The sequence below is a fragment of the Zalophus californianus genome, chromosome Y (genome assembly GCF_009762305.2).
Source record: "Zalophus californianus isolate mZalCal1 chromosome Y, mZalCal1.pri.v2, whole genome shotgun sequence".
Taxonomy (NCBI): Eukaryota; Metazoa; Chordata; class Mammalia; order Carnivora; family Otariidae; genus Zalophus; species Zalophus californianus.
This window is the reverse complement of record NC_045613.1, coordinates 2688333-2714712: the sequence shown is the minus strand read 5'-3', so window position 1 is coordinate 2714712 and position 26380 is coordinate 2688333. Positions and strand designations below refer to the sequence as shown.

Genomic DNA, 26380 nt, shown 5'->3' with positions numbered 1-26380 from the left:
CCTTTAAGAATGATATAGTGTCCTTATGTGTCTCTAATTACAGTCTTTAGTTTAAAATCTAATTTGTCTGATATGAGAATTGCTACCCCAGGTTTCTTTTGAGGTCCGCTTGTATGGAAGATGGATCTCTACCCCTTCACTTTCAGTCTGGATGTATCTTTAGGTTCAAAATGAGTCTGTTGTAGACAGCGTATGGATGGGTCCTTTTTGTCCAATCTGCAACTCTGTGCCGTTTTATGGGAGCATTTAGGGTATTTACGTTGAGAGTGATTATTGATAGATATACATTTAATGTCTTCATGTTGCATGTGAAGACCTTGTTTTTATAGATTGTCCCTGTAAATTTCTGATCTTTATCACTCTTGGGTTCTTTCTCCTTTTATAGAACACTCCCTAATATTTCTTGCAGAGTTGGCTTAGTGGTCACATGTTCTTTCAGTTTCTCCTGGTATTAGAAGTTCTGCATCTCTCCATCCATTCTAAATGACAGCCTTGCTGGATAAAGTATTCTTGGCTGCATGTTTTTCTCATTTAGTACCCTGAATATGTCTTACCAGGCCTTTCTGGCTTGCCAGGTCTCCTTGGATAGTTGTGACATTATTCTGATGTTCCTCCCTCTGTACGTAAGGAATCTCTTCCCTTAACTGCCCTTAAGATGGTTTTCTTGTTTCTAAATTTGCGAGTTTTACTAATACATGCCTGGGCATTGGCCTGTTTTCTTGATCTTAGGAGGGGTCCTCTTTGCCTCTAGGACACAAATGTTTGTTTTATTTTCCAGATTAGGGAAGTTCTCGGCTACGATGTGCTCAAATATATCTTCTAGTCCTGTCTCTCTCTCTCCATCACGTCAGAGATCCCAATAATTCTGACACTGGAACGTTTCATGGTGTCACTTATTTCTCTGATTCTATTTTCATGGATTATGAGTTGTTTTTCCATCTCCTCCTCTTTTTCCTTCTTGTCTATTAATTGGTTTTCTAGATCACTAATTCGTTCTTCTGCTTCACTTACTCTAGCTGTTATAATATCTAGATTAGTTTGGATCTCATTGATAGCATTTTTAAGTTCTGCCAATTCAGCTTTCATTTCTGCCCTTAGATACACTATGTTGCTATTAATCGATTTTTCCATTCTAGCTATTGTCTTTACAATTGCTAGCCTGAATTCCATCTCTGACATCATGGTTATATCTTCTGAATCTATTTGTAAATCTGTGGCATAAGTCATAATTTCTAAGTCTTTCCTCTTTGGGGCGTTCTTCCTCCTAATCATTCTGCTGAGGGTAGTTTGAGGGAGTGTACAGAGTCGAAATTATTGACCACAACCCAAGAAAGATGCACCTGTTTTATAGGGACCTTAAGGTTGCTGGCCTCTTGTTCTCCCAGCCTGTCTTCTGGGGGAGGGGACTGTTGTGCTCTTTTACTCAGGCTCGCCTGTTTGAGCAGAGTTGCCCTGTCCCCTGTGGTGGGTGATGGGCTCAGTGCGAACCGGTTTGGGGGGGCTTTTGTTCTCTGGTGGCTTTCCCTGCCGGCTTGCCACATCCCTTCTGAGAGTCAGAGCAGAAGAGATCATTTCCAGCCCTCTGTCTCAGAGCAGAAAGATCATAGTCTGTTCTTCAGTGAGCTTTCCAGGCCACACTATCTCCATTTCTGTCTGTGCTGTTATAAATGTCAGCTTCCTGGGTTGTTCGCCCCTCAGCAGCGCTCCCAGTCCTTGCCTCCAGGCCTGGGCATGTCTCTGTCCTTTGTGCTTCTAAAACCAGTCACCCCCAGTTCACACGTGCAGTCCCACTGCTCTGTGTTTCAGTTCAGGGGGCTGCCCTAAAGCACGGGAAGCTGTTGCTCACTGATGGTGTAGAATTACCATGGCTCACTCTGCCTTCCATTTATCTTCTAATATCTGCCCGTGGAATCACAGCTCCCCACTTCATACCTCGAAACCAACCGCCTACAATATTCTTTTTGTAGAGATCCAGATCTATCTTCTTACATCTCACACTGATTTTGTGGGTGTTCAGAGTGGTCTGGTAGATATCCAGCTCAATTCCGGGGACCGGTTGAAATAGGGTCTGCTACTTCTCCACCATCTTTTCAGCATCTCTGAAGAGCCTATCTTTTCCCCATTATATATTCTTCCTCCTTTAGCAAAGACTAATTTGCATGTGTCACATGCGTTTTTGCCTGGACTGTGTATTCTGTGTGTGTTCTATGTGTCTGTTTTTGTGCCAATGTCATACTTTGATTACTATAGTTTTGTAATACAGTTTGAAATAAGGAAGACTGATACCTTCAGCTTGACTTCTTTTTCAACATTGCTGTGATCATTCACTGTCCTTTGTGGTTCTATATGCATTTTAGGATTATTTCTTCGAGTTCTCTGAAAGATGCCATTGGTATTTTAATAGAGATCGCATTGAATCTGTGGATTGTTTTGGGTGGCAGGGACAATTTAATAATATTAATTCTTCCAATCCAGATGCAAGGTATGTCTTTCAATATATCATCTTCATTTCCATCTACCAGTGTCTTACAGTTTACCCGCCCCTACCCGTTTTCATTTGGATTGCTTCGTGTTTTTTTATTGCTTGCATTTTATTTTACTTGTGTTTTGTGTGCAACTTTAAATGGAATTGTTTACTTAATTTTCTTTTCTCAATGTGGTCTTTTATATTGATTTGCAGATATTGAACCACACTTGTGCCTTGAATAAATCACACTTGATCCTGTTATATGATTCTTTTAATGTATTTGATTTGATTTGCTAACATTTTGTTGAGGATTTTTGTATCTATATTCATGAGAATTATTGGCCTGTAATCCGCCTAACTTTAACAGCAACAAACGAGTGGATAGTTTTTAAAATTTGCTTTTATTGAACAAAGCAGAGAGGGGAGGTTGTAGGGCAACCTAAACCTGCGAGGAGACAAAACACAAGTACTGGCTCACTTATGTTAGCCTGAAAAGGAAGTAATGTCTGTACCTGTGGGTCTAATATTTTTAACAGATTGTTGAAGTTTTGATAAAATACTGTGAGGTTATAGAACACATGGAACTAAAGATTTAAAAGGGAGTTCAAGGGGCGGAGCAAGATGGCGGAGGAGTAGGAGACCTGGATTTCATCTGGTCTCAGGAATTCAGCTGAATAGGGATCAAACCATTCTGAACACCTACAAACTCAACAGAAGATCGAAGAGGAGAGTAGCAACAACTCTCTGAACAGAGAAGCGACCACTTACTGGAAGGTAGGACGTGCAGAGAAGTGAATCTCAGGCACTATTTGGGAGGATAGATGGCAGGGGAGGGGGCCTCCGCTGGCCGCTTCTGGCAAGTGATAGAGCCCCGGAGCACAAAATCGGAACTTTTAGAAGTCGGCTCCGCTGAGGGACGTCGCTCCAGTGGCTAAGCGGGAGGTGAAACCCTTGCGGGACAGTGTGCTCTCAGGACCCTCGGGTTCACAGAAAGACCAGGGGTGCCTGAGTGTGGCAGAGCTCCCAGGTATCGGAGCGGGGAAGCCGGCTGAAGAGACAGAGCTGAGGCGTGGCTCTCAGCTCGGGGATGCCATAAACTGTGATCCGCGGCCCAGTCAGACCACTGCTCCTCCAGCAGGGACCCAAAAAGCGGCAGAGCCAGGGAGACTCCCCTTTCTCCCCCAGGGGGAGCAGCGTGGGAACGCACCACAGGGATCTCTGGGTTTGGAGACTCCACACGGGGTCGGGTGCCAGAGATACAAATGCTCAGTCACAGGCCAGATAAGTACGGAGTGTGGCTGGAGACCGGGGACACGGGAGTGACTGCTTTTCTCTGGGGGCGCACTGAGGAGTGGGGCCCCAAGTTCTCAGCTCCTCCAGGTGGAGATTGGGAGGCCACCATTTTCGCCCTGGTCCTCCAAACCTGTACCGAGAGCTTGCAGGGAACAAAAGCTCCTGAGAACAAACCGGAGCAGCTTGCTTAAACCAGACCAACAAGGGCGGGCCAATTCAACCTCGGGCAAAGACATTTGGAACCATGGCAACAGGCCCCTCCCCCAGAAGATCAGCACGAACAGCCAGCAAGCCAAGACCAAGTTTACCCATCAAGAAGAACAGGAGAACTCCAGCGCTAGGGGAATACTGCACATAGAATTCATGGCTTGCTTTACCATGATTCATTAGTTCATCAAAGTTAATTTTTTAACTGTTTTTTTTTAATTTTTCTTTTTCCCTTTTTCAACCAACATCTTATCAATCCCTTTTATTTAAAAAACTTTTTATTTTTCATTTTTAGAGTCATATTTTATCCCTTCATAATAGTTACCCTTATTTTTGGCATATATATATATAAGTTGTTCTCTCTTTAAAATTTTGAGATGCAGTTTCTTCTAACAGATCAAAATATACCCTAAATCACTAGTGTATGGCTTTGTTCTAGTCTCCTGCCTGAACACATTCTCTCCCTTTTTTCTTTTTTTTAAAATCTTCTTTTTTCAAACAACTTTTCTTAAATTCCTTTTATAAAATTTTTTATAATTTTCATCTTCACAGTCATCTTCCATCCCTTCATTGTATCGACCTTTATTTTCTACATATATGTCTTTCTTCCTTTAAAATTTTAGGAGGCATTTTTTTCTAACAGACCAAAATATGCCCAAAATCTAGTGTGTGGCACTGATCTATGCACTAGCCTGATCATATCTGATCATATTCTGCTTTTTTTGTATTGTTCTCTTTTTGTTTTTATCTTTTTTTTCTCTTTCTTTTATCTTTCTTTCCCTTTCTTTTCTCCTGGTTTCAGGTCTTTTCTGATTTCTATACAGTATATTTGCTGGGGACGTTTTTAACCTGTTAGCATTTTGCTCTCTCATTCATCTATTCTCTTCTGGACAAAATGACACGACGAAAAAAATCACCTCAGCAAAAAGAACAAGAGGTAGTACCGTCAGCCAGGGACCTACTCAATACGGACATTAGTACGATGTCGGACCTAGAGTTCAGAATCATGACTTTAAAGATACTAGCTGGGCTTGAAAAAAGCGTGGAAGTTATTAGAGAAACCTTTCTGGAGAAATAAAAGAACTAAAATCTAACCAAGTCGAAATCAAAAAGGCTATTGATGAGGTGCAATCAAAAATGGGGGCACTAAATGCTAGGATAAATGAGACAGAAGAAAGAATCAGCGATATAGAAGACCAAATGATGGAAAATAAATGGGTGAGAAAAAGATAAACAGCTACAGGATCACGAGGGCAGAATTCGAGAGATAAGTTATACGATAAGATGAAACAACATTAGAATATTTGGGATCCCAGAAGAAGAAGAAAGAGAGAGAGGGGCAGAAGGTATATTGGAGCAAATAATAACAGAGAACTTCCCTAATGTGAAGAAGGAAACAGGCATCAAAATCCAGAAGGCACAGAGAACCCCTCTCAAAATCAATAATAATAGGCCAACACCCCGACATCTAATAGTAAAGCTTACAAGTCTCAGAGACAAAGAGAAAATCCTGAAAGCAGCTCGGGAGAAGAGATATGTAACCTACAATGGTAGAAATATTAGATTGGCAACAGACCTATCCACAGAGACCTGGCAGGCCAGAAAGGACTGGCATGATATCTTCAGAGCACTAAACGAGAAAAATATGCAGCCAAGACAGAAGAGAGACAAATCAAGGAGTTGATCCCATTTACAATTGCACCCAAAACCATAAGATACCTAGGAATAAATTTAACTAAAGAGGCAAAGGATCTGTACTCAGAAAAGTATAAAGTACTCATGAAAGAAATTGAAGAAGACACAAAGAAATGGAAAAATGTTCCATGCTCATGGATTTGGAGAACCAACATTGTGAAGATGTCAATGCTACCTAGAGCAATCTACACATTCAGTGCAATCCCCATCAAAATACCATCCACTATTTTCAAAGAAATGGAACAAATATTCCTAAAATTTGCATGGAACAAGAAGAGACCCCGAATAGCCAAAGGAATATTGAAAAAGAAAACCAAAGCTGGCAGGATCACAATTCCGGACTTCCCGCTCTATTACAAAGCTGTCATCATCAAGACAGTATGGTACTGGCACAAAAACAGACACATCGATCAATGGAACGGAATCGAGAGCCCAGAAATGGACCCTCAACTCTATGGTCAACTTATCTTTGACAAAGCAGGAAAGAATGTCCAATGGCAAAAAGACAGTCTCTCCAACAAATTGTGTTGGGAAAATTGGACAGCCACATGCAGAAGAATGATACTGGATCATTTCCTCACACCACACACAAAAATAGACTCCAAATGGCTGAAAGACCTAAACGTCAGATAATAGTCCATCAAAATCCTAAAGGAGAACACAGGCAGCAACCTCTTCGACCTCAGCTGCAGCAACTTCTTCCTAGAAACATCGCCAAAGGCAAGGGAAGCAAGGGCAAAAATGAACTATTGGGATTTCATCAAGATAAAAAGCTTTTGTACAGCAAAAGAAACAGTCCACAAAACCAAAAGACAACCGACAGAATGGGAGAAAATATTTGCAAATGACATATCAGGTAAAGGGCTAGTATCCAAAATCTATAAAGAATTTCTCAAACTCAACACCCAAAGAACAAATAATCCAATCAAGAAATGGGCAGAAGACATGAACAGACATTTTCCAAAGAAGACATCCAAATGGCCAACAGACACATGAAAAAGTGGTCAACATCGCTCGGCATCAGGGAAATCCAAATCAAAACCTCAATGAGATACCACCTCACACCAGTCAGAATGGCTAAAATTAACAAGTCAGGAAACGACAGATGTTGGAGGGGATGTGGAGAAAGGGGAACCCTCCTACACTGTGGGTGGGAATGCAAGCTGGTGCAACCCCTCTGGAAAACAATATGGAGGTTCCTCAAACAGTTGAAAATAGAGCTACCAAACGATCCAGCAATTGCACTACTGGATATTTACAACAAAGATACAAATGTAGGGATCCGAAGGGGTACGTGCACCCTAATGTTTATAGCAGCAGTGTCCACAATAGCCAAACTGTGGAAAGAGCCAAGATGCCCATCGACAGATGAATGGATAAAGAAGCTGTGGTATATATACACAATGGAATATTATGCAGCCATCAAAAGGAATGAGATCTTGCCATTTGCAACGACGTGGATGGAACTGGAGGGTGTTATGCTGAGGGAGATAAGTCAGTCAGAGAAAGACATGTATCATATGACCTCACTGATATGAGGAATTCTTAATCTCAGGAAACAAACTGAGTGTTGCTGGAGTGGTGGGGGGTGGGAGGGATGGGGTGGCTGGGTGATAGACATTGGGGAGGGTATGTGCTATGGTGAGCGCTGTGAACTGTGCAAGACTGTTGAGTCGCAGATCTGTACTTCTGCAACAAATAATGCAACATATATTAAGAAAAAAATAGAACAAAATAGCAGGAGAGTAACAATGAGGGGGAGTAAGTCAGGGGGGGAGACGAACCATGAAGAGATGATGGACTCTGAAAAACAAACTGAGGGTTCTAGGGGGGAGGAGGGGGGGATGGGTTAGCCTGGTGATGAGTATTCAAGGGGCACGTTCTGCATGGAGCACCGGGTGTTACGCACAAAGAATGAATCGTGGAACACTACATCAAAAACTAATGATGTAATATATGGTGATTAACATAACAATAAAAAAGAAGAAAAAAATAAAAGGGAGTTCAAATTTACTTGACACTTTTCCCTCATAAACCTCACTAAGTAGAAGCTGAGAGAAGAAACTGGAGAGAACCCTCCTCTATGGAACAGTCTCAAAAGGCACACAAATATCACTGAAGAAATACTTGGACTCTTCTTTCATAAAGAAAATCATAAACCCACTGAGGGAGAAACAATAAATATTTAAATCTTTGACATAGTGAAAACCACTAAGAAGGGAACATGTAAGAGAAAATTTCTCTGACTTTATAGAATTGGGAAACCATCATACACTTAGACTATGAAGATATTTACCAATGGAGGTGGGATAAGATCGCAACAAAGGGGATAACACTGCAAGACACAGGCACTAATTTAAGATTGAAGATGAATCAGGAAAAAAAAAAAAAACAGAACACCCTCTCAAGCAAGAGTACCACAAATGACAGACTTTACTGCTGGGGGGAAAAGGAAAAGTATTGAAAGAGATACCTAAGAATAAAAGAGCCTTGGTGGAAGTCACGGTTTTCAAAGGAGAAGTTAGTTTCACCATTATAGTAAAACAAAACAAAGAAAAAAACAAGTGTGAATGCAATGAAGTGGCTAAAACAAACAGTAATAGCATTATCACCCAGTCACTAAAGCTGACAGGTAGAGAAAGCTCACAGTCTACCATGGTGGAGAGAGAGACTGGTGAGGAATTACTCAGCTTCCCCAGTTGTGCAAGACTCTGGTAAAGAAATCCATCTCTCTCTCTCTCTTTTTTTTTTCTTTTTGGTAATAACGTTTGCCTGTTCTATTAATCTTTTCAAAGAACCAACTTATTTTTCCAATTTTCTCTATTTTATCCTCTATTTTGTTTGTGTCTGATCTTATCTTTATTACTGATTTCTTTCAGTGGCTTGAGTTCAGTTTTTTTCTTTTTTCAATTTCCTTCTGTTATTGATTTGAGATCTCTTTCTTTTTTGAATGCATGCATTTATACCTTTAAATTTCCCTTTAAGCACTCCTATACACTATTCCATAGTTTTATTTTTAGTTGTATTCTCTCATTTATTTCTAAACATTTTCTGGTTTCCCTAGTGATTTTTTTTTAACTTATTTATTTGACAGAGAGAGAGAACATGTGCGAGGGGAGGGGCAGAGGGAGAGGGAGAGAAATCCTCAAGCAGACTCCCCACTGAGCATGGAGCCAGATGCAGGGCTTGATCCCATGACCCAGAGACCATGACCTGAGCTGAAATTAAGAGATGGATGCTTAACGGACTGAGCCACCCAGGCACCCTTCTAGTGATTTGTTCTTAACCTATTGGTTATTTAGGAGTCTATTATTTATATCCATGTATTTTCTTTCCTTATTGATTCCTACCTTGATTCTATTGTGCTTGGAGAAAATATTTGATATGAGTTTGATCTTTCATACATTATGTGTAAAAAAACATTAATGTGTATAAAAATATTTTGTGTACATGGACGCCTGGGTGGCTCAGTTGGTTAGGCGACTGCCTTCAGCTCGGGTCATGATCCCGGAGTCCTGGGATCGAGTCGCACATCAGGCTCCCTGCTCAGCAGGGAGTCTGCTTCTCCCTCTGACCCTCCCCCTTTCGTGCTCTCTCACTCTCTCTCTCCAAATAAATAAAATCTTTAAAAAAATTTGTGTACAAAAACATTATGCTAAGTGAAAGAAGCCAGACATAATAGCCCAGTTATTGTATAATTCTTTCCATGTTATATTTGAAAAGTAGGCAAATCCACAGATAAAGTAGAAGAATAGTGGTAACCATATCATGGGGAATGAAGAGTGATTACTTAATGTGCATAGGTCGTTTTCTGGATGGTGAACATGTTTTCAAACTAGAGATAGATGGTAGTCGTGCAACATTGTATGCTTAAATACTGCCAACTGTATATTTTAAATTTTTAAACCATTTAGACAATTTAAAAATGGTTAATTGTATATTTTGTGATTTCACTTCAATAGAAAATGTATGTCTGAAGAATAGAAGATATATGAAGGTATTTTTATTAGAGATAGTATGTTTAAAGCTCTACTTGAAAAACGTAGAGTTGAGATAATCTTTGAAATGGGAAAAGTAGAAAGAGCATTTAAGTAAAAATAATACTGATGAAAGCACATACAACTGTGAAGTAGTAAGAATATAGAAAATATTGAGTAATTAAAAGGAAGCTAGTCTTGCTCTGAGGATTTCGAGGCTTTATTTGGAATTTCCATCCCAGGAGGCAGTGAAAAAGATTATATATATTCCTAACTGGAAACTCAAAGCATTTGGAAGATTACTGTTGAAGATTTAGGATATAAGAAAAGATGGAAAATGTTTGAAATTAGAAGTTTGAATTTTTTATTTTTATTTTTTTTACTTTTTAAAGATTTTATTTATTTATTTGACAGAGAGAGAGAGACAGTAAGAGCAGGAACACAAGCAGGGGAGTGGGAGAGGGAGAAGCAGGCTTCCTGCCAAGCAGGGAGCCCGATGTGGGACTCAATCCCAGGACCCTGGGATCATGACCCAAGCCGAAGGCAGACACTTAACGACTGAGCCACCCAGGCGCCAGTTTGAATGTTTTTAAAAATATATGATAAAGTTAAAAAAATAATTATTATACATATCCTTTTATAATTGCCAAAAGCTAAAATGAGAAAGTCTCTGAAAATAAATGACTTAATGTAAAGTAGAATAGAAAAATAAAACTTTAACTTGTATAAATTATTGATGGAGTAATATATGTGTACAAGATAAATTTTACTTTTTGTCTTCGGCATGACATTTAAACATGATATCTTGTTTATAATATAAATAATATCATATATTATATATATATTACACATAATAATATAGAATTACAAGAGAGTGTTCATGACCAAAGAAGACAAAGTGCGCTTAAAAGAACTGGAAACAAATCACGGCTACATGCTTTCCTATCAGTTTTTCTGGTTAAAAGGAGACTGACTAAAATTTAAGGATGACAATGCAAACTTAAATCTAAAAATGATACTATGTAAAAGATTTCCACTAAAAGTGAAAATGAATTGTATATATGTTTCTGTTACTGTGTTATTTCTACAAAAATAATCTTTTAAAACTGTTAATTTGTATAAATGGTTTGGTTATTGAAATTTTATGTATTGTCATTTTATCTTTTAATTATTTTTATTAGATAGAGGAACATACTACCACCACACAGAGAGTTTTCCAAGACCGACAATATCAGATTGATGCTGCAATTGTTCGTATTATGAAGATAAGGAAAACACTTAACCACAATGTACTTCTGTCAGAATTGTATAACCAGCTAAAATTTACACTAAAGGTAAACAGATCTATCAAAAAGTCAGTGGCATTGAGTACTTTTTAAAAATTTTTTTTTAAATTTTGTTATGTTAGTCACCATACAATGCATCATTAGTTTTTAATGTGGTGATCCACGTCCATTGTTTTCATGTAACACGCTGTTTGTATCAATTTTACAAACAGAAACAATAAATTGTAGCATTTTAAAAAGAAAGAATAGAAATAAAGAAAAATAAATTAACCTCATGATCCAGTTTTAAATATTTTCACTGTACCTCCATGATTTAGATACTCTTCCAGGATGTATCTCCTCTACAGAATACAGGAATTGCCTTTATTCCCACTGCTTATAACTGAATACCTCACAATTATTAGCAAAAGGCTTTGGTCTAATTATGATAGTCCTTTCTCTCTGCCTCTTATAAGGATTGATCTTGATGACATATTAAATATTACAGTCTAGCAAATTAGATAGCAATATTTGGCAAATTATTTCTTGTTACCATTTTTAAAAATTGAGAGGTCTTTTTAAAAACACGGTTACAGCTCCTTTGTTCAGTTCTTATAGTTTAGGCTTTTGAATCAATTTTTTGAGATAATTATTAAAAATTTCAAACAACCACTCCAGTTTTCTTTGGAGGTCTGTTGGCATGAAAAATCATTCTCCATCCCCTCACTTTCAGTCTGGAGGTGACTTCAGGTTCAAAATGAGTCTCTTGTAGACACATATGGATGGGGTCCTGTCTTTTTATCCAATGTGCAACCCTGTGCCAATTTATGGGAGCATTTAGGCCGTTCATGTTGAGAGTGATTATTGAAAGATATGATTTTAGTGCCATAATGTTCCCTGTGAAGTCCTTTTTCTATAGATTGTCTCTGTAAATTTCTGTTCTGTATCACTCTTGGGGTCTTTCTCCTTTTATAGAACCCCCTTAATATTTCTTGCAAGGGCTGGCTTAGTGGTCATATATTCTTTCAGTTTCTGCTGGTCTTGGAAGCTGTGTATCCCTCCATCCATTCTAAATCACAGCCTTGCCGGATAAAGCATTCTTGGCTGCATGTTCTTCTCATTTAGTACCTTGAATATGTCTTGCCAGCCCTTTCTGGCTTGCCAGGTCTCTGTGGATAGGTCCTCCCTCTGCACTTATGGAATCTCTCCCCCCTAACAGCCCTTAAGATGGTTTCCTTGATTCTAAGATTTGCGAGTTTTATTATTACATGCCTGGGAGTTGGTCTGTTCTTGATCTTGGTAGGGGTCCTCTCTGCCTCTAGGACATGAATGCTTGTTTCATTCCCCAGATTAGGGAAGTTCTTGGGTATGACTTGCTCAAATATATCTTCTAATCCTCTCTCTCTTTCTCCACCCCCTTAGGGACCCCAATAATTCTGACATTGGAATGTTTCATGGGGTCATTTATTTCTCTAATTCTGTTTTCATGGATTTTGAGATGTTTGTTCCAGGCTTCCTCATTTTCCTTTTTTTCTATCAATTTGTCTTCTAGATCACTAATTCATTCTTCTGCCTCATTTACCCTAGCTGTAAGCATATCTAGATTAGATTGCATCTCAATTATAGCATTTTTAAGTTCAGCCTGATTAACTCTTATTTCTGCCTTTAGAGAATCTATGTTGCCATTACGGTTTTCTCCAGCCTAGCTATTATCTTCATAACTGTTACCGTGCTATTTCTGACATCTTGCTTACATCCATATCCATTAGGTCTATGGATGAGCCCATTGTCTCTTGGTCTGTTATTTGGGACAACATCAAAACAAATGATGTACTATATGTCAGCTAACTGAACATAATAATAAAAAATATTATAAATGAAAAAAAATAAAAAAACAAAATGTCTAAAAAAACTTCAAGTAATTTGTCAGCATTTTATCTTTAAAATAAAGTGAAAAATTGTTAGTAGTTTGTATATCCTAAATAATCAAAATTTAATTGCTATAAAACACATCAGTTTCTAGACTGTTTATGGTTGACTCATAAGGTCTGAAGCCTGTCGCTAGAATTTCTTTTTTCTCTTTCTTTTTTTTCATTTGGCTAGGATTTCAATTGTACTTTATTTCATCTCTTTTTCTTTTTGTGACTCTTGGCAAGTTTACATAATTTGCTTTATCTCAGCTTCCTCATGGAAAATGATCACTTTAATTAACTATTCTAGTGTTATTAAGACAAAAGAGTGGCCTGAAGTATAGTAAATGCTAAGGAAATTTTAGCTGTGCTGCTACATTATCAGTGTTGTACTCTTGATTATTTTTAAATTTAAAAGCTGTTTCTGGGCGCCTGGGTTGCTCAGTTGGTTAAGTAACTGCCTTTGGCTCAGGTTATGATCCTGGAGTCCCTGGATCGACTCCCGCATCGGGTTTCCCGCTCGGCAGGGAGTCTGCTTCTCTCTCTGATCCTCCCCCTCTCATGTGCTCTCTCTCTCTCTCTCATTCTCTCTGTCTCAAATAAATAAATAAAATCTTAAAAAAAAAAAAAGCTGTTTCTTTCCTGAGGTAAAAAACACTTACTCTTAAGTCTTTCTGGGTTCTCTACCCATGGCTCAATTGAGTGCTTGTTGTACTTTAGTAAATTATGAAATTTCTTTCCTTAATGTGCGTTGTAGGGAGTGTAATCTCTACATGCTAACTAAGCATGTGCCTTATAGAGAGTTGTACCTAAGGTATTAGCTATCTTATGCATTCTAGAGCCTTTGTTAATGGCAGTGGTTAATGAATATAACTTCTTTTTCCTGCAAAGTTATTAAAGAAATTGAAAGCATAATTTTTTTTTCCAAAATGCAGTCCAGGTATGTTTTTATTCTATTCTTTATGTACTAATCGTGCTTTATTCCTATTTAGTACTTTTCTTATGTGTGTCTAGATTAGTTAAGAAATTTATTATTTCCTGAGAAATATGAATAATAAAAATATGATATATAAAATGTGATTTTTTTTTGTATTTGAGGAGAGAATAGGAAATACTGTGATTTAATTTTTACTAATTCTAATAATTTATTTTGTAGCCTTCTGATCTGAAGAAGAGAATAGAATCCTTAATTGACAGAGACTACATCGAAAGAGATAAAGAAAATCCAAACCAGTACAAGTATATTGCCTGAAGCTCTGGCCTTAATTTGAATATCTGACACTATACCTACTTCTAGTAGGTGCCTCACGGTCCTGTTAATTGAGTAAAACGTTGCACTGATATTTGAATAAAAGCAATGCATTAAAAATACAAATGCAGAATTAAAATTTTCATCAACATTCTGTTAAAAGTATATAAATTTCTGAATTAAGTTTTTTAAATGTCACTTTTACATTGTACTTAATGATCTAAAACTTTCTGGAATATTTCATACTGTTTGCTGTCCTTCATTCCAGTATAGCTCATGTTCATTACATGTAATGTGCATTAGTTTCATATACAGCAACATATATCCAAACACATTTAAATGTAAAATGGCAAAGTTAATCATACATCTGGATGGTTTAAATTCTACTTGAATTTAAGAATTAATGCGACTTATTTGTCCTGATGTTGGTTTTCCTGGCGAAATTAGTCCTCTATTATGCAAATTATTTAATATTACAGCTTATAATCAATCTTAAAATTTACCTGTAATATAAAAAAATAATTTGGGGCATCTTTAAAACAATTTACTTCAAGTACAGACACAAACACACACATACATGCATATATATAATTGTGGTAAAATATAATTTGAAATTTACTGTTTTAACCACTTGTTTCATTACAGATTTTGGCTTTTTATTTTGTGTGACAATAGATATGACGGTCACTACCTGAAAAGATTCAGGTTCTCATTTGCACAGAACATGTTTTCTATCCTTTGATTTTTAGCCTGTGTGTCCTTAGATAAAAAATGTCTGCTCTGGATAGTGTATAATTGGAAACTATCTTTTAATTAGGGAACTTAAGTCATACACATCTAAAGTAATTATAAATATAAAATAATTACTATTGCTCTTTTCTTTATTGTCCCTTCTTTCCTCCCTTTCTGCTTTCTCTTGTGTTTTATGGATTTTTTTTTTTTTTGTGGTAGAGTATTTTCATTCCCTTCTGATTTCTTTTTCAGCATATTTTCAAAAGGTTTTGCTTGTGGTTCATTGTTCTTTCATTTTAAATGTGAACTCTCATGAGCATTTTATATACCATGTCAGGTGGTTAATCTTGTCATCTTTTGTTTATCTGGCAATGCCTTAACTTTTGAATTTTGAAGAATCATTTTGCTAGATATATTGTTCTTAGTAGTTAACATTTTTCTATCAGCACCTTAATATATCATCCCATTCCCTCTAAACTACATGATTTCTGTTCACAGTCTGCTAATATCCTAAAAATAGTATGCTTGTATGTGAGAAGTTGCTTTTCTCTTGCAGCTTTCAAGATACTGTCTTTGTCTTGTGTGTGTCTTTTGACAGTTTGCTTAAGATATATATTGGTATAGGTGTTTGGGACTTAATCTTGGTTGGAATTCTATGAGATTTTGAATTTTTATGTTAATTTTTCTCATATTTGGGGACATTTTGGCTATTTTTTCAAATGCTTAAGCACCACTTTCTTCTTTGACTTCCATAATACACATTTGTTCTGCTTGATGGTGTCCCATTATTCCTTTATATATGCTTTTTTCCCTTCATTTTTTTCTTTTTTGCATTTCTGCCTCAGTTATTTCAGAAGTTCTTACTCTGAGTTAACTTTTCTCAGTACACGTGTATTTAGAAATGATCAGAAAGGTTACCTATCTTATGGTGATGGTTAATTTGAAAAAAATTGTACATTAAAAAAAGAAGAAATTATCACTGCAGTGTCTAAGTAACATTCACCATGATGACATATAGGCAGTTTTTATTTTATGAGAACTTTTAAGATTTACTCTATTAGCAACTTTTAAATATATAGTAAAGCGTTGTTAACTGTTATCACCATGCTGTACATTAGGTCCACAGGACTTATTTTATCACTAGAAGTTTTTACCTTTTGACCACCCTCACCCATTTCAGTCCCCACTCCAAATACCGCATTTGGCAATCACCAGTCTGTTCTCTAAGAGTTTGTGGGTTTTTTTCTTTTCCTTTTAGTGTTTAAGTATAGTTTAGGTAATACAGCATTTGCTTTTCTCTGTTTCCCTTAGCACAATGTCCTAATGATCCATTTGTTGTCGCAAAAGGCAGGTTTTCCTTCTTTTTTTGTAACTGAGTAAAATATATACTTATATGTATATTATATACATTTATTTTTATACATATATTTGTACATATATTTTGCAAGTTGTTCAGGTTTTCCGGTACCATTTATTGAAGAGACTATTTTGTCCCTCATGCATATTCTTGGCTCCTTTGTTGTAAATAAGTTGATATATATGGGTTTATTTTGGGGCTCTCTATACTTTTATGGTCTATATGTATTTTTACCTGAATATTATACTGATTTGATTACTGTCACCTTTAAATTTTATTTTTTTCAACCAGAATAAGTTTTTTTAAATTTTATTATGGTAGCCACCCTAATCATTAGTTTTTCATGTAGTGTTCAACAATTCATTCATATAACACCCAGTGCTCATCAAAACACATGCCCTCCTTGATACCAATCACTTCATTACCCCAACCCCCACACACCTCCATTCTGTAGCCCTGAGTTTGTTTCCTGGAGTCCAGAGTCTTTCATGGTTTGTCTCCCTCTCTGATGTCTTTCCATTCAGTTTTCTCTCCCTTCCACTGTGGTCTTCACCCTTATGTTCCACATATTAGTAAAACTATATGATAATTGTCTTTCTGTGCTTATTTCACTTAGCATAATCCCAGTCCCATCCATTTCGATGCAAATGGTGAGTATTCATCCTTTCTGAAGCCTGAGTATATCCTGAGTATATATAAATCACGTCTTTATCCATTTGTCTGTTGAAGAACATCTCGGCTCCTTCCACAGTTTGGTTATTGTGGACATTGCTACTATGAACCTTGGAATGCAGGTCTCCCTTCTTTTCACTAAATCTGTATCTTTGCGGTACCTAGTAGTGCAACTGCTGAGTCATAGGGTAGCTCTATATTTAATGTCTTGAGGAACCTCCATACTGTTTTCCAGAGTGGCTGCACCAGCTTGCATTCCCACCAACAGTGTAAGAGGGTTCCTGTTTCTCCACATTCTTTCCAACACCTGTTTCCTGCCTTGTTAATGTTTGCCGTTCTAATTGGTGTCAGGTGTCATTGTGATTTTGATTTGTATTTCCCTGATGGCCAGTGATGTGGAGCATTTTTTCATGTGTCTGTTAGCCATTTCTCTGAAACAGTGTCTGTTCACATCTACATTTTATATTTTTATGCCTCATTCTAGTCCTTTTTTTCACTCTATTCCATTTTATTTTATATTTATATATGTATGTATATACACACGTTTTCTTTGCATTTTGGGGCTGTAATGTCTTCCAACACATACCCTAAATTCAACCTGGAACAAGTAGATCACCCTGCTTTGTCCACCCAGTGAGAATATAGTCTCTCTTCCCCCCGCCTTTTTATTATTATTATTATTATTATTGTTTTGGCTTTTAGCTTTGTTTGCTTTTCTGTTGTGGCTTCTGACCACTTCAGAGATCTCTAGGGTGCATTTTATTAGGGTCATGATTGATAATTTGGACTCTGTTCATTCACTCACCATTCCTTCCTTGGGCAGAATAACTAAAAGGAAGAACTCACAAGAAAAGAAGGAAGCAGAGGCAACCTTCTCTGCCACAGAGGTAATCAATATGGATGTAAGCAAGAATTCAGGATAGCAATCATAAAGTCCTAGCTAGGGCATACATGACAATACAGAATCTATAAGGGCAGAAATGAGGTATAATCAGGCTGAACTTAAAAATGCTTTGTCTAAATTGGGGGCTCTAATAGCTAGGGGCAATGAGGCAGAAGGGAGAATAAATGATCTAGAGGACAGACTGATTGAAAGGAAGGAAGTTGAGGAAAAGAGAGAAAAACAACTAATAGCCATGAAGAAAGTCTTTGAGAATTAATGATGCCGTCAAACAAAACAATATCAGAATTATCGGGATCCCAGAAGGGGTGGAAAGAGAGAGAAGGCTAGAAGGTATATTTGAGCCAATATGGCTGAGAACTTCCCTAATTTGGGGAAGGAAACAAGCATTCATGCCCTAGAGGCAGAGAGGACTCCTCCCCAAATCAAGAAAAACAGATCAACACTCCACCATATAATATTGAAGCTTGCAAATCTTAGAGCCAAAGAAGCTATCAAGAGAGCAGCTAGGGAGAGGAGGTTCTAATGTGTGGAGGGAGGAACATCCAAATAACATCAGACCTATCCAGAAACATGGCAGGACAGAAAGGCTGGGAAGACATGTTCAAGGTACTAAATGAGAAGGGCATACAACCGAGAATACTTTATTCAGCAAGCCTGTATAGGATGGAAGAAAAGATAAAGAGCTTCCAGGACAGGTAGAAATGGAAAGAATATGGGACCACCAAACCAACCCTGCAAGAAATATTAAGGGGGATCCTGTAAGTGAAGAGAGGCCCCAAGAGTCATATAGACCAGAGAGAAACAGAATCTACAGAAACAGGGACTTCACATGAAATACAATAGCACTAAATGCATGTCTTTCAATGATTACTCTGAATGTAAATGGGCTGCATTCTCCAATCAAAAGACAGGGCATCAGATTGGATAAAAAAGCAACAACCATCCATATGCTGTCTATAGGAGACACATTTTAGTCCTAAAGAAACGTCAAGACTGAAAGTGAGAGGAGAGAGAAATATTTATCACACTAATGGACCTCAAATGAAAGCTGGGGAAGCAATCCTCATAACAAACATCTAGATTTTAATAAATAAAACAAAACTATAATAAAATAAAAAATGGGCAGAAGACATGAACAGACATTTCTCCAAGGAGATATACAGATAGCCAACAGACAGATGAAAATATACTCCTTATCTGGGAATTTGGGAAATGCAAATCAAAACTCCGATGAGATATCACCTCACATCTGTCAGAATGGGTAAAATAAAAAATGAAGAAACAACAGGTGTTGGCCAGGATGTGGAAAAAGATGAACTATCTTCCACTGTTAGTGGGAATGCAAACTGGTGCAGCCACTCTGGAAAATAGTATAGACGTTCCTCAGAAAGTTAAAAATAGAACTACCCCAAGAATAAAAAACACTAATCAGAGTTACACGCTCCTCTATTTTTAGCTACATTACTAAAATAGCCGATATAAGGGAGCAGCCCATGTGTCTGAGGATTGACAAATGGATAAAGTAGATGTGGTATATATACACAATGGATTATTACTAAATCTTGCCACTTGCAATGTCAGTCATACTCAAATACCATATGATTTCATGCATATGTGCAAGTTAAGAAATAAAACAAGTAAAGGTGAAAAAAAAAAACCACAAGAGAAACCAAGAAACAGAGTGTTAATTATAGAGGACAAATTGATGTTTACCAGAGGAGTGATGGATTAAATAGGTGATAGAGATTAGAGAGTGCACATGTCATGGTGATCACCAGGTGATGTATGGAATCACTATATTGTAAAACTGAAACTAATAAAGCACTGGATGTTTAAAAAATTAATTTACTAAGCATAATAGTTTAAAGAATACACATCCTCAATTTGTTCCTTACTTAGTTTGGGGAGATTGTATGTTTCTAGGAATTTATCTATTTCTTCTAGGTTATCTGAAATTTTAGCATACAATTTTTTTAAGATTTTATTTATTTATTTGAGAGAGAGAGAATGAGAGATAGAGAGCACGAGAGGGAAGAGGGTCAGAGGGAGAAGCAGACTCCCCGCTGAGCAGGGAGCCTGATGTGGGACTCAATCCCGGGACTCCAGGATCATGACCTGAGCCGAAGGCAGTCGCTCAACCAACTGAGCCACCCAGGCGCCCCTAGCATACAATTTATTACAGTATCCTCTTATAATTAGTATTTGTGTGGTGTCAGTGGTTATTCTCCTTCATTTCTGATTTTTTTTTCAGTGAGTCTGGCTGAAAGTTTTTCAATTTATCTTTTCAAAGCATCAGCTCTTGGTTTCATTGATCTTTTGTTTTTTAAGTCTCTACTTCATTTACTTCCTCTCTGATATTATTTCTTTTCTTCTAAATTTGTTCTAATTAAGATTGGATTTTTATTTGAGATTTTTCTTGTTTTCTGCATGTGTTCTGTTGCTATAAACTTGCTCCTAAAATTGATGAATTTCAAAAACCATTTTATTTTCATTTCCATTCTTCTCAATGTATCTTTAAATTTTCTTGTTGTCCCTTTGATTGTTTAGAAAAAATGTTTTTTAAACTCTGTATTTTTTCTTGTAATTGATGGGTAGTTTTATAACACTGTGGCGGGTAAAATGTTCGACAGGATTTCAATCTCTTAAATTGATAGAAACTTTGAAACTGACAAGATTTTAATCTCAATTTTTTATTAACATAATGTATTATTTGTTTGAGGGGTACAGGCCTTTGTGATTCATCAGTCTTACACAACACACAGCGCTCACCATAACACATACCCTCCTCAATGATCATCACCCAGCCTCACCATCTCTCCCACCCACCACCACTCCAGCAACCCTGTTTGTGTCCTGAGATTAAGAGTCCCTTATGGTTTGTCTCCCCCTGCAGTTTCATCTTGTTTCATTTTTCCCTCCATTCCCCTATGATCCTCTATCTTGTTTCTCAAATTCCTCAGATCAGTGAGATCATGATACTTTTATTTCTCTGATGGACTTATTTCACTTAGCATAATATCCTCTATTTCCATCCACTTCCTTGCAAATGGCAAGATTTCATTTTATTGATGGCAGCATAATATTCCATTGTGTTTGTACACCACATATTCTTTATCCATTCATATTTCGATGGACATCTAAGCTATTTCCATACTTTGGCTATTGTGGACATTGCTGCTATAAACATTGGGGTGTATGTATCCCTTCAGTCACTACATTTATATCTTTGGGGTAAATACCCAGTACTGCAAATGCTGGGTCATAGGGTAGCTCTACTTTCAACTTTTTGAGGAACCTCCATACTGTTTTCCAGAGTGGCTGCATCAGCTTGCATTCCCATCAACAGTGTTATACGAAAACAATGAATCACGGATCACTACATGAAAAACTAATGATGTATTGTGTGGTGACTAACGTAACATAATAAAATAAAAAAATAAAAAAAAAACAGTGTAGGAGGGTTCTCCTTTCTCTGCATCATCACCAACATCTGTCATTTCCTGACTTGTTGATTTTAGCCATTCTGACTGGTGTGAGGTGGTATCTCATTGAGGTTTTGATTTGGATTTCCCTGAGGCCAAGTGATTGTGGAGCATTTTTTCATGTGTCTGTTGGCCATTTGGATGTCCTTTGCAGAAATATCTGTTCATGTCTCCTGCCCATTTCTTGATTGGATTATTTGTTCCTTGGGGGATGAGTTTGATAAGTTCTATGTAGACTTTGGATACTAGCCCTTTCTCCCATTCTGTCGGTTGTCTTTTGGTTTTCTTGACTGTTTCCTTTGCTGTGCAAAAGCTTTTTACTTTGATGAAGTCCCAATAGTTCATTTTTGCCTTTGTGTCCCTTGTCTTTGGAGACATGCCTAGCAAGAATTTCCTGCAGCTGAAGTCACAGAAGTTGCTGCCTATATTCTCCTCTAGGATTTTGATGGATTCCTGTCTCATATTGAGGTATTTCATCCATTTTGAGGCTATTTTTGTGTACAGTGTAAGGAAATGTTCCAATTTCATTCTTTTCTGCATGTGGTTGTCCAATTTCCCCAACACCATTTGTTGAAGAGACTGTCTTTTCTCCATTGGATAGTCTTTCCTGATTTGTCAAAGATTAGTTGGCCATAAAGTTGAGGGTCAATTTCTGAGTTCTCTATTCTGTTCCATTGATCTACGTTTCTGTTCTTGGGCTAGTACCATACTGTCTTAATGATTACAGCTTTGTAACAGACCTTGAAGTCTGTACTGTGATGCCACCCTTTGTTTCTTTTTCAACATTCCTTTGGCTAGTCAGGCTTTGCTAGTCTTTGCTGGTACCATACAAATTTTAGGATTATTTGTTCCAGTTCTGTGAATAAAGCTTGTGGTATTTTGATAGTGATTGCATTGAATATGTAGATTGTTCTAGGTAGTATAGACACTTTAACAATATTTGTTCTTCCAATCCATGAGCATGGAATGTTTTTCCATTTCTTTCTGTCTTCCACAATTTCTTTCATGAGTATTCTATAATTTTCTGATTACAGATCCTTTGCCTCTTTGGTTAATTTCTCTTTCTTCTGTCTCATTGTTGGTGTATAGAAATGCAACTGATTTCTGTGCATTGATTTTATATCCTGCCACTTTATTGAATTGTTGTATGAGTTCTAGAGGTTTTGGGGTGGAGTCTTTTGTGTTTTCCACATAAACTCATATCATCTGCAAAGAGTGAGAGTTTGACTTCTTTGCGGATTCTGATGTCTTTTATTTGTTTTTGTTTTTGTTTTGTCTGATTGCTGAGGCTAGGACTTCTAGTACTATGTTGTACAACATGGTGATAGTGGTCAACCCTGCTCTGTTCCTGACCTTAGGAGGAAAAGCTTGCAGTTTTTCCCCATTGAGAATGATATTCGCTGTGGTTTTATCATGCTGTATTTTGTCAAATGCTTTTTCTGCATCAGTTGAGAGGATCATATGGTTCTCGTCCTTTCTTTTATTAATGTCATGTATCAAATTGATTGATTTGTGGATGTTGAACCAAACTTGCAGCCTAGGAATAAATCCCAGTTGGTCGTGGTGAATAATTATTTCAATGTACTGTCAGATCCTATTGACTAGTATTTTGGTGAGAATTTTTGCATCCATATTCATCAGGGATATTGGTCTGTAATCCTCCTAATTGGTGAGGTCTCTGTCTGGTTTTGGGATCAAGGTAATGCTGTCTTCATAAAAAGAGTTTGGATGTTTTCCTTCCATTTCTAATTTTTGGAACAGTTTCAGAAGAATAGGTATTAATTCTTCTTTAAATTAAATCGGAATCAGCAAAAAAGAAGTCAAACTCTCACTCTGTGAAGATATGATACTTTATGTGGAAAACCCAAGAGATTCCACCCCAAAACTGCTAGAACTCATACAGCAATTCAGTAAACTGGCAGGATATAATCAATGCACAGAAATCAGTTGCATCTCCCCTGGGAAGCCATCTGGCCCTGGGCTCTGTTTTTGGGGGAGATTTTTGATTACTGCTTCAATTTCCTTCCTGGTTTTGGGTCTCTTCAGGTTTTCTATTTCTTCCTGGTTCATTTCTAGTATTTTATACGTCTCTAAGAATGCATCCATTCTTCCAGATTGTCTAATTTGTTGGCATATAGTTGCTCATAATATGTTCTTATAATTGTTTGTATTTCTTAGTGTTGGTTGTAATCACTCCTCTTTCATTCATGATTCTATTTATTTGAGTCTTTTCTCTCTTTTTTTTATGAGTCTGGCCAAGGATTTATCAATCTTATTAATTCTTTCAAAGAACCAACTTCTAGTTTTGTTGATCTGTTCTACTGTTCTTTTGGTTTCTATTTCATTGATTTCAGTTCTAATCTTTATATTTCTCTTCCCCTGCTGCGTTTATGCTTTATTTGCTGTTCTTTCTACAACTCCTTTAGGTATAGGGTTAGGTTGTGTATTTGAGACCTTTCTTGTTTTTTGAGAAAGGCTTGTAGCGCTATATACTTGTCTCTTAGGACCTCCTTTGCTGCATCCTAACGATTTTGAACATTTGTGTGTTCATTTTCATTTGTTTCCATGAATTTTAAAAATTTTAATTTCCTGGGTGACTCATTCATTGATGCTCTTTAGCCTCCAGGTATTTGAGTTCTTTCCACTTTCTTCCTGGGATTGAGTTCCAGTTTCAAAGGATTATGGTTCAAAAATATGCAGCGAATGATCCCAATCTTTTGGTACCAGTTGAGTCCTGATTTGTGTCCCTTATTGCCATTTTGATATTTATTTTTAGTTGTTTTTGTACTTCTTTTATCCTACCTTCTTGTTCTTACTGTCTTTTTTGTGGTTTAATAGCTTTTTTGTTTTATACTTGTGTTCCATTTTTGTTGTTTTTTTTTTTTTATGGACCAATCTATACAGGTTTTTGTTTGTGGGTACCATTTTTTTATTTGTACCATTTTATGTGTTAGCATCTATATTAAGTTGATGACCACTTATTTCCAAAACACTCTAAATCACCAAATGTTTAATTCCCCCTCCATATTTACATATATGCTATTTTTACATAACTTAATTTTGTTCATCCTTTGACTAATTTTTTTGCAGATATTATTGATTTTCCTATAGTTGTTTCCCAAACTCCATATGGATTTCTTAAATAATTAATCTACTCGTTTATTATATGTTTGTGAATTTTTTTCCTTTTATTATTTTCTAATTTCTAGTGATGGCCTTTGTTCCCCTTAAGAAACTCACTTTAACATTTTTTGGAAAGGCTGTTTAAGTAGTGATGAACTTTTTAAACATTTGTTTGGGTAACTTTACGTCTCCTTCAATTCTGAGGGGTAATTTTTCCCTTAGACTATTCTTAGCTATAGGGATTCCCTCCGCCCTCCCCAACTTCAGCACTTTGAATATATCATGGCACTACCTCCTTACCTACAAAGTTTTGGCTGAAAGTCATCTGATAGCCTCACGGAGTTTCTCTTATATGTAACTGCTTTTTTTTCCTTTGTTGTTTTTTAAAAATTATTCCTATCATTAATTTTTGTCATTCTAATTATTATGTAACATGGCATAGCCCTTCTTTGGTTCAACTTGTTAGGGGCTCTCTGTGACTCTTAGATCTGTATAACTGGTCCTTCCTTAGATTACGAATGTTTTCGGCTATCATTTCTTCAAATACATTTTATGGCCCCATCTCTCTATCTTCTCCTTTGGAATCCTATTATCAGAAGGTTCTTCTGCTTTATGATATTACAAGTTACCTCAAACTATCCCCCTATTTTTTTCTTTTTTTGTTGTGCAGTTTTTTTCATTACTCTGTCTTCCAGGTTGCATATTCATTTTTTATTCTTATCCCTTCTGATCTGCTGTTGTTTTTTCTAGTGCCTTTTTTTTTTTGCTTTGATAGGACATTTAATAGATTACATTTCACAGAGTTGCATGCTCAGTAATTCTATACATTTTTTTATTTTTTAATTGTTATCTTAATCACCATACATTACATTATTAGTTTTTGATGTAGTGTTCCATTTCATTGTTTGTGCATAACACCCAGTGCTCCAAGCAGAATGTGCCCTCTTTAACACCCACACCAGGCTAACCCATGCCCCCACCCCCCTCCCCTCTAGAACCTTCAGTTTGTTTTTCAGAGTCCATCGACTCTCATGGTTCATCTCCCCCTCGGACTTACTCCCCTTCATTCTTCCCCTCCGGCTATCTTCTTCTTCTTCCATTTTCTTAACATATATTGCATTATTTGTTTCAGAAGTACAGATCTGTGATTCAACAGTCTTGCACAATTCACAGTGCTCACCATAGCACATAACCTCCCCAATGTCTATCACCCAGCCACCCTATCCCCTCCACCCCCCACCACTCAAGCAACACTCAGTTTTTATTTCCTGAGATTAAGAATTCCTCATATCAGTGAGGTCATATGATGCATGTTTTTCTCTGATTCACTTATTTCACTTAGCACAACACCCTCCAGTTCCATCCACGTCGTTGCAAATGGCAAGATCTCATTCCTTTTGATGGCTGCATAATATTCCATTGTGTATATATACCACATCTTCTTTATCCATTCATTTTTGCCCTTGCTTCCCTTGCCTTTGGCGATGTTTCTAGGAAGAAGTTGCTGCGGCTGAGGTCGAAGAGTTTGCTACTGTGTTCTCCTTTAGGATTTGGATGGACTCCTGTCTCACGTTTAGGTCTTTCAACCATTTAGAGTCTATTTTTGTGTGTGGTGTAAGGAAATGGTCCAGGTTCATTCTTCTGCATGTGGCTGTCGAATTATCCCAACACCATTTGTTGAAGAGACTGTCTTTTTGCCATTGGACATTCTTTCCTGCTTTGTCAAAGATGATTGACGAGAGATTTGAGGGTCTATTTCTGGGCTCTCTATTCCGTTCCATTGATCTATGTGTCTGTTTTTGTGCCAGTACCATACTGTCTTGATGATGACAGCTTTGTAATAGAGCTGTAAGTCTGGAATGTTGATGCCACCAGCTTTGCTTTTCTTTTTCAGGATTCCTCTGGCTATTCGGGGTCTCTTCTGGTTCCATACAAATTTTAGGATTATTTGTTTCATTTCTTTGAAAAAAGTGGATAGTGTTTTGATGGGGATTGCATTGAATGTGTAGATTGCTCTAGGTAGCATTGACATCTTCACAATGTTTGT

At 37.1% G+C, this 26380-nt stretch overlaps 1 protein-coding gene across 4 annotated transcripts in view; it reads left to right on the top strand.

Annotated features, from left to right (window-relative positions):
- Positions 1 to 14179, top strand: part of LOC118356612 (cullin-4B-like) — a 156308-nt gene extending 142129 nt beyond the window's left edge. For 3 of the 4 annotated variants that reach the window (XM_035725878.1, XM_035725877.1, XM_035725881.1), the window contains 2 exons: positions 10821 to 10973; positions 13971 to 14179. In XM_035725878.1, the coding sequence (XP_035581771.1) occupies positions 10821 to 10973; positions 13971 to 14066 (249 nt within the window). In that variant the 3' untranslated portion in view covers positions 14067 to 14179. The remainder of the gene's footprint in view (positions 1 to 10820; positions 10974 to 13970) is intronic. The other variant, XM_035725879.1, reaches the window with a different exon arrangement.
- Positions 14180 to 26380: the final 12201 nt, after the last annotated feature.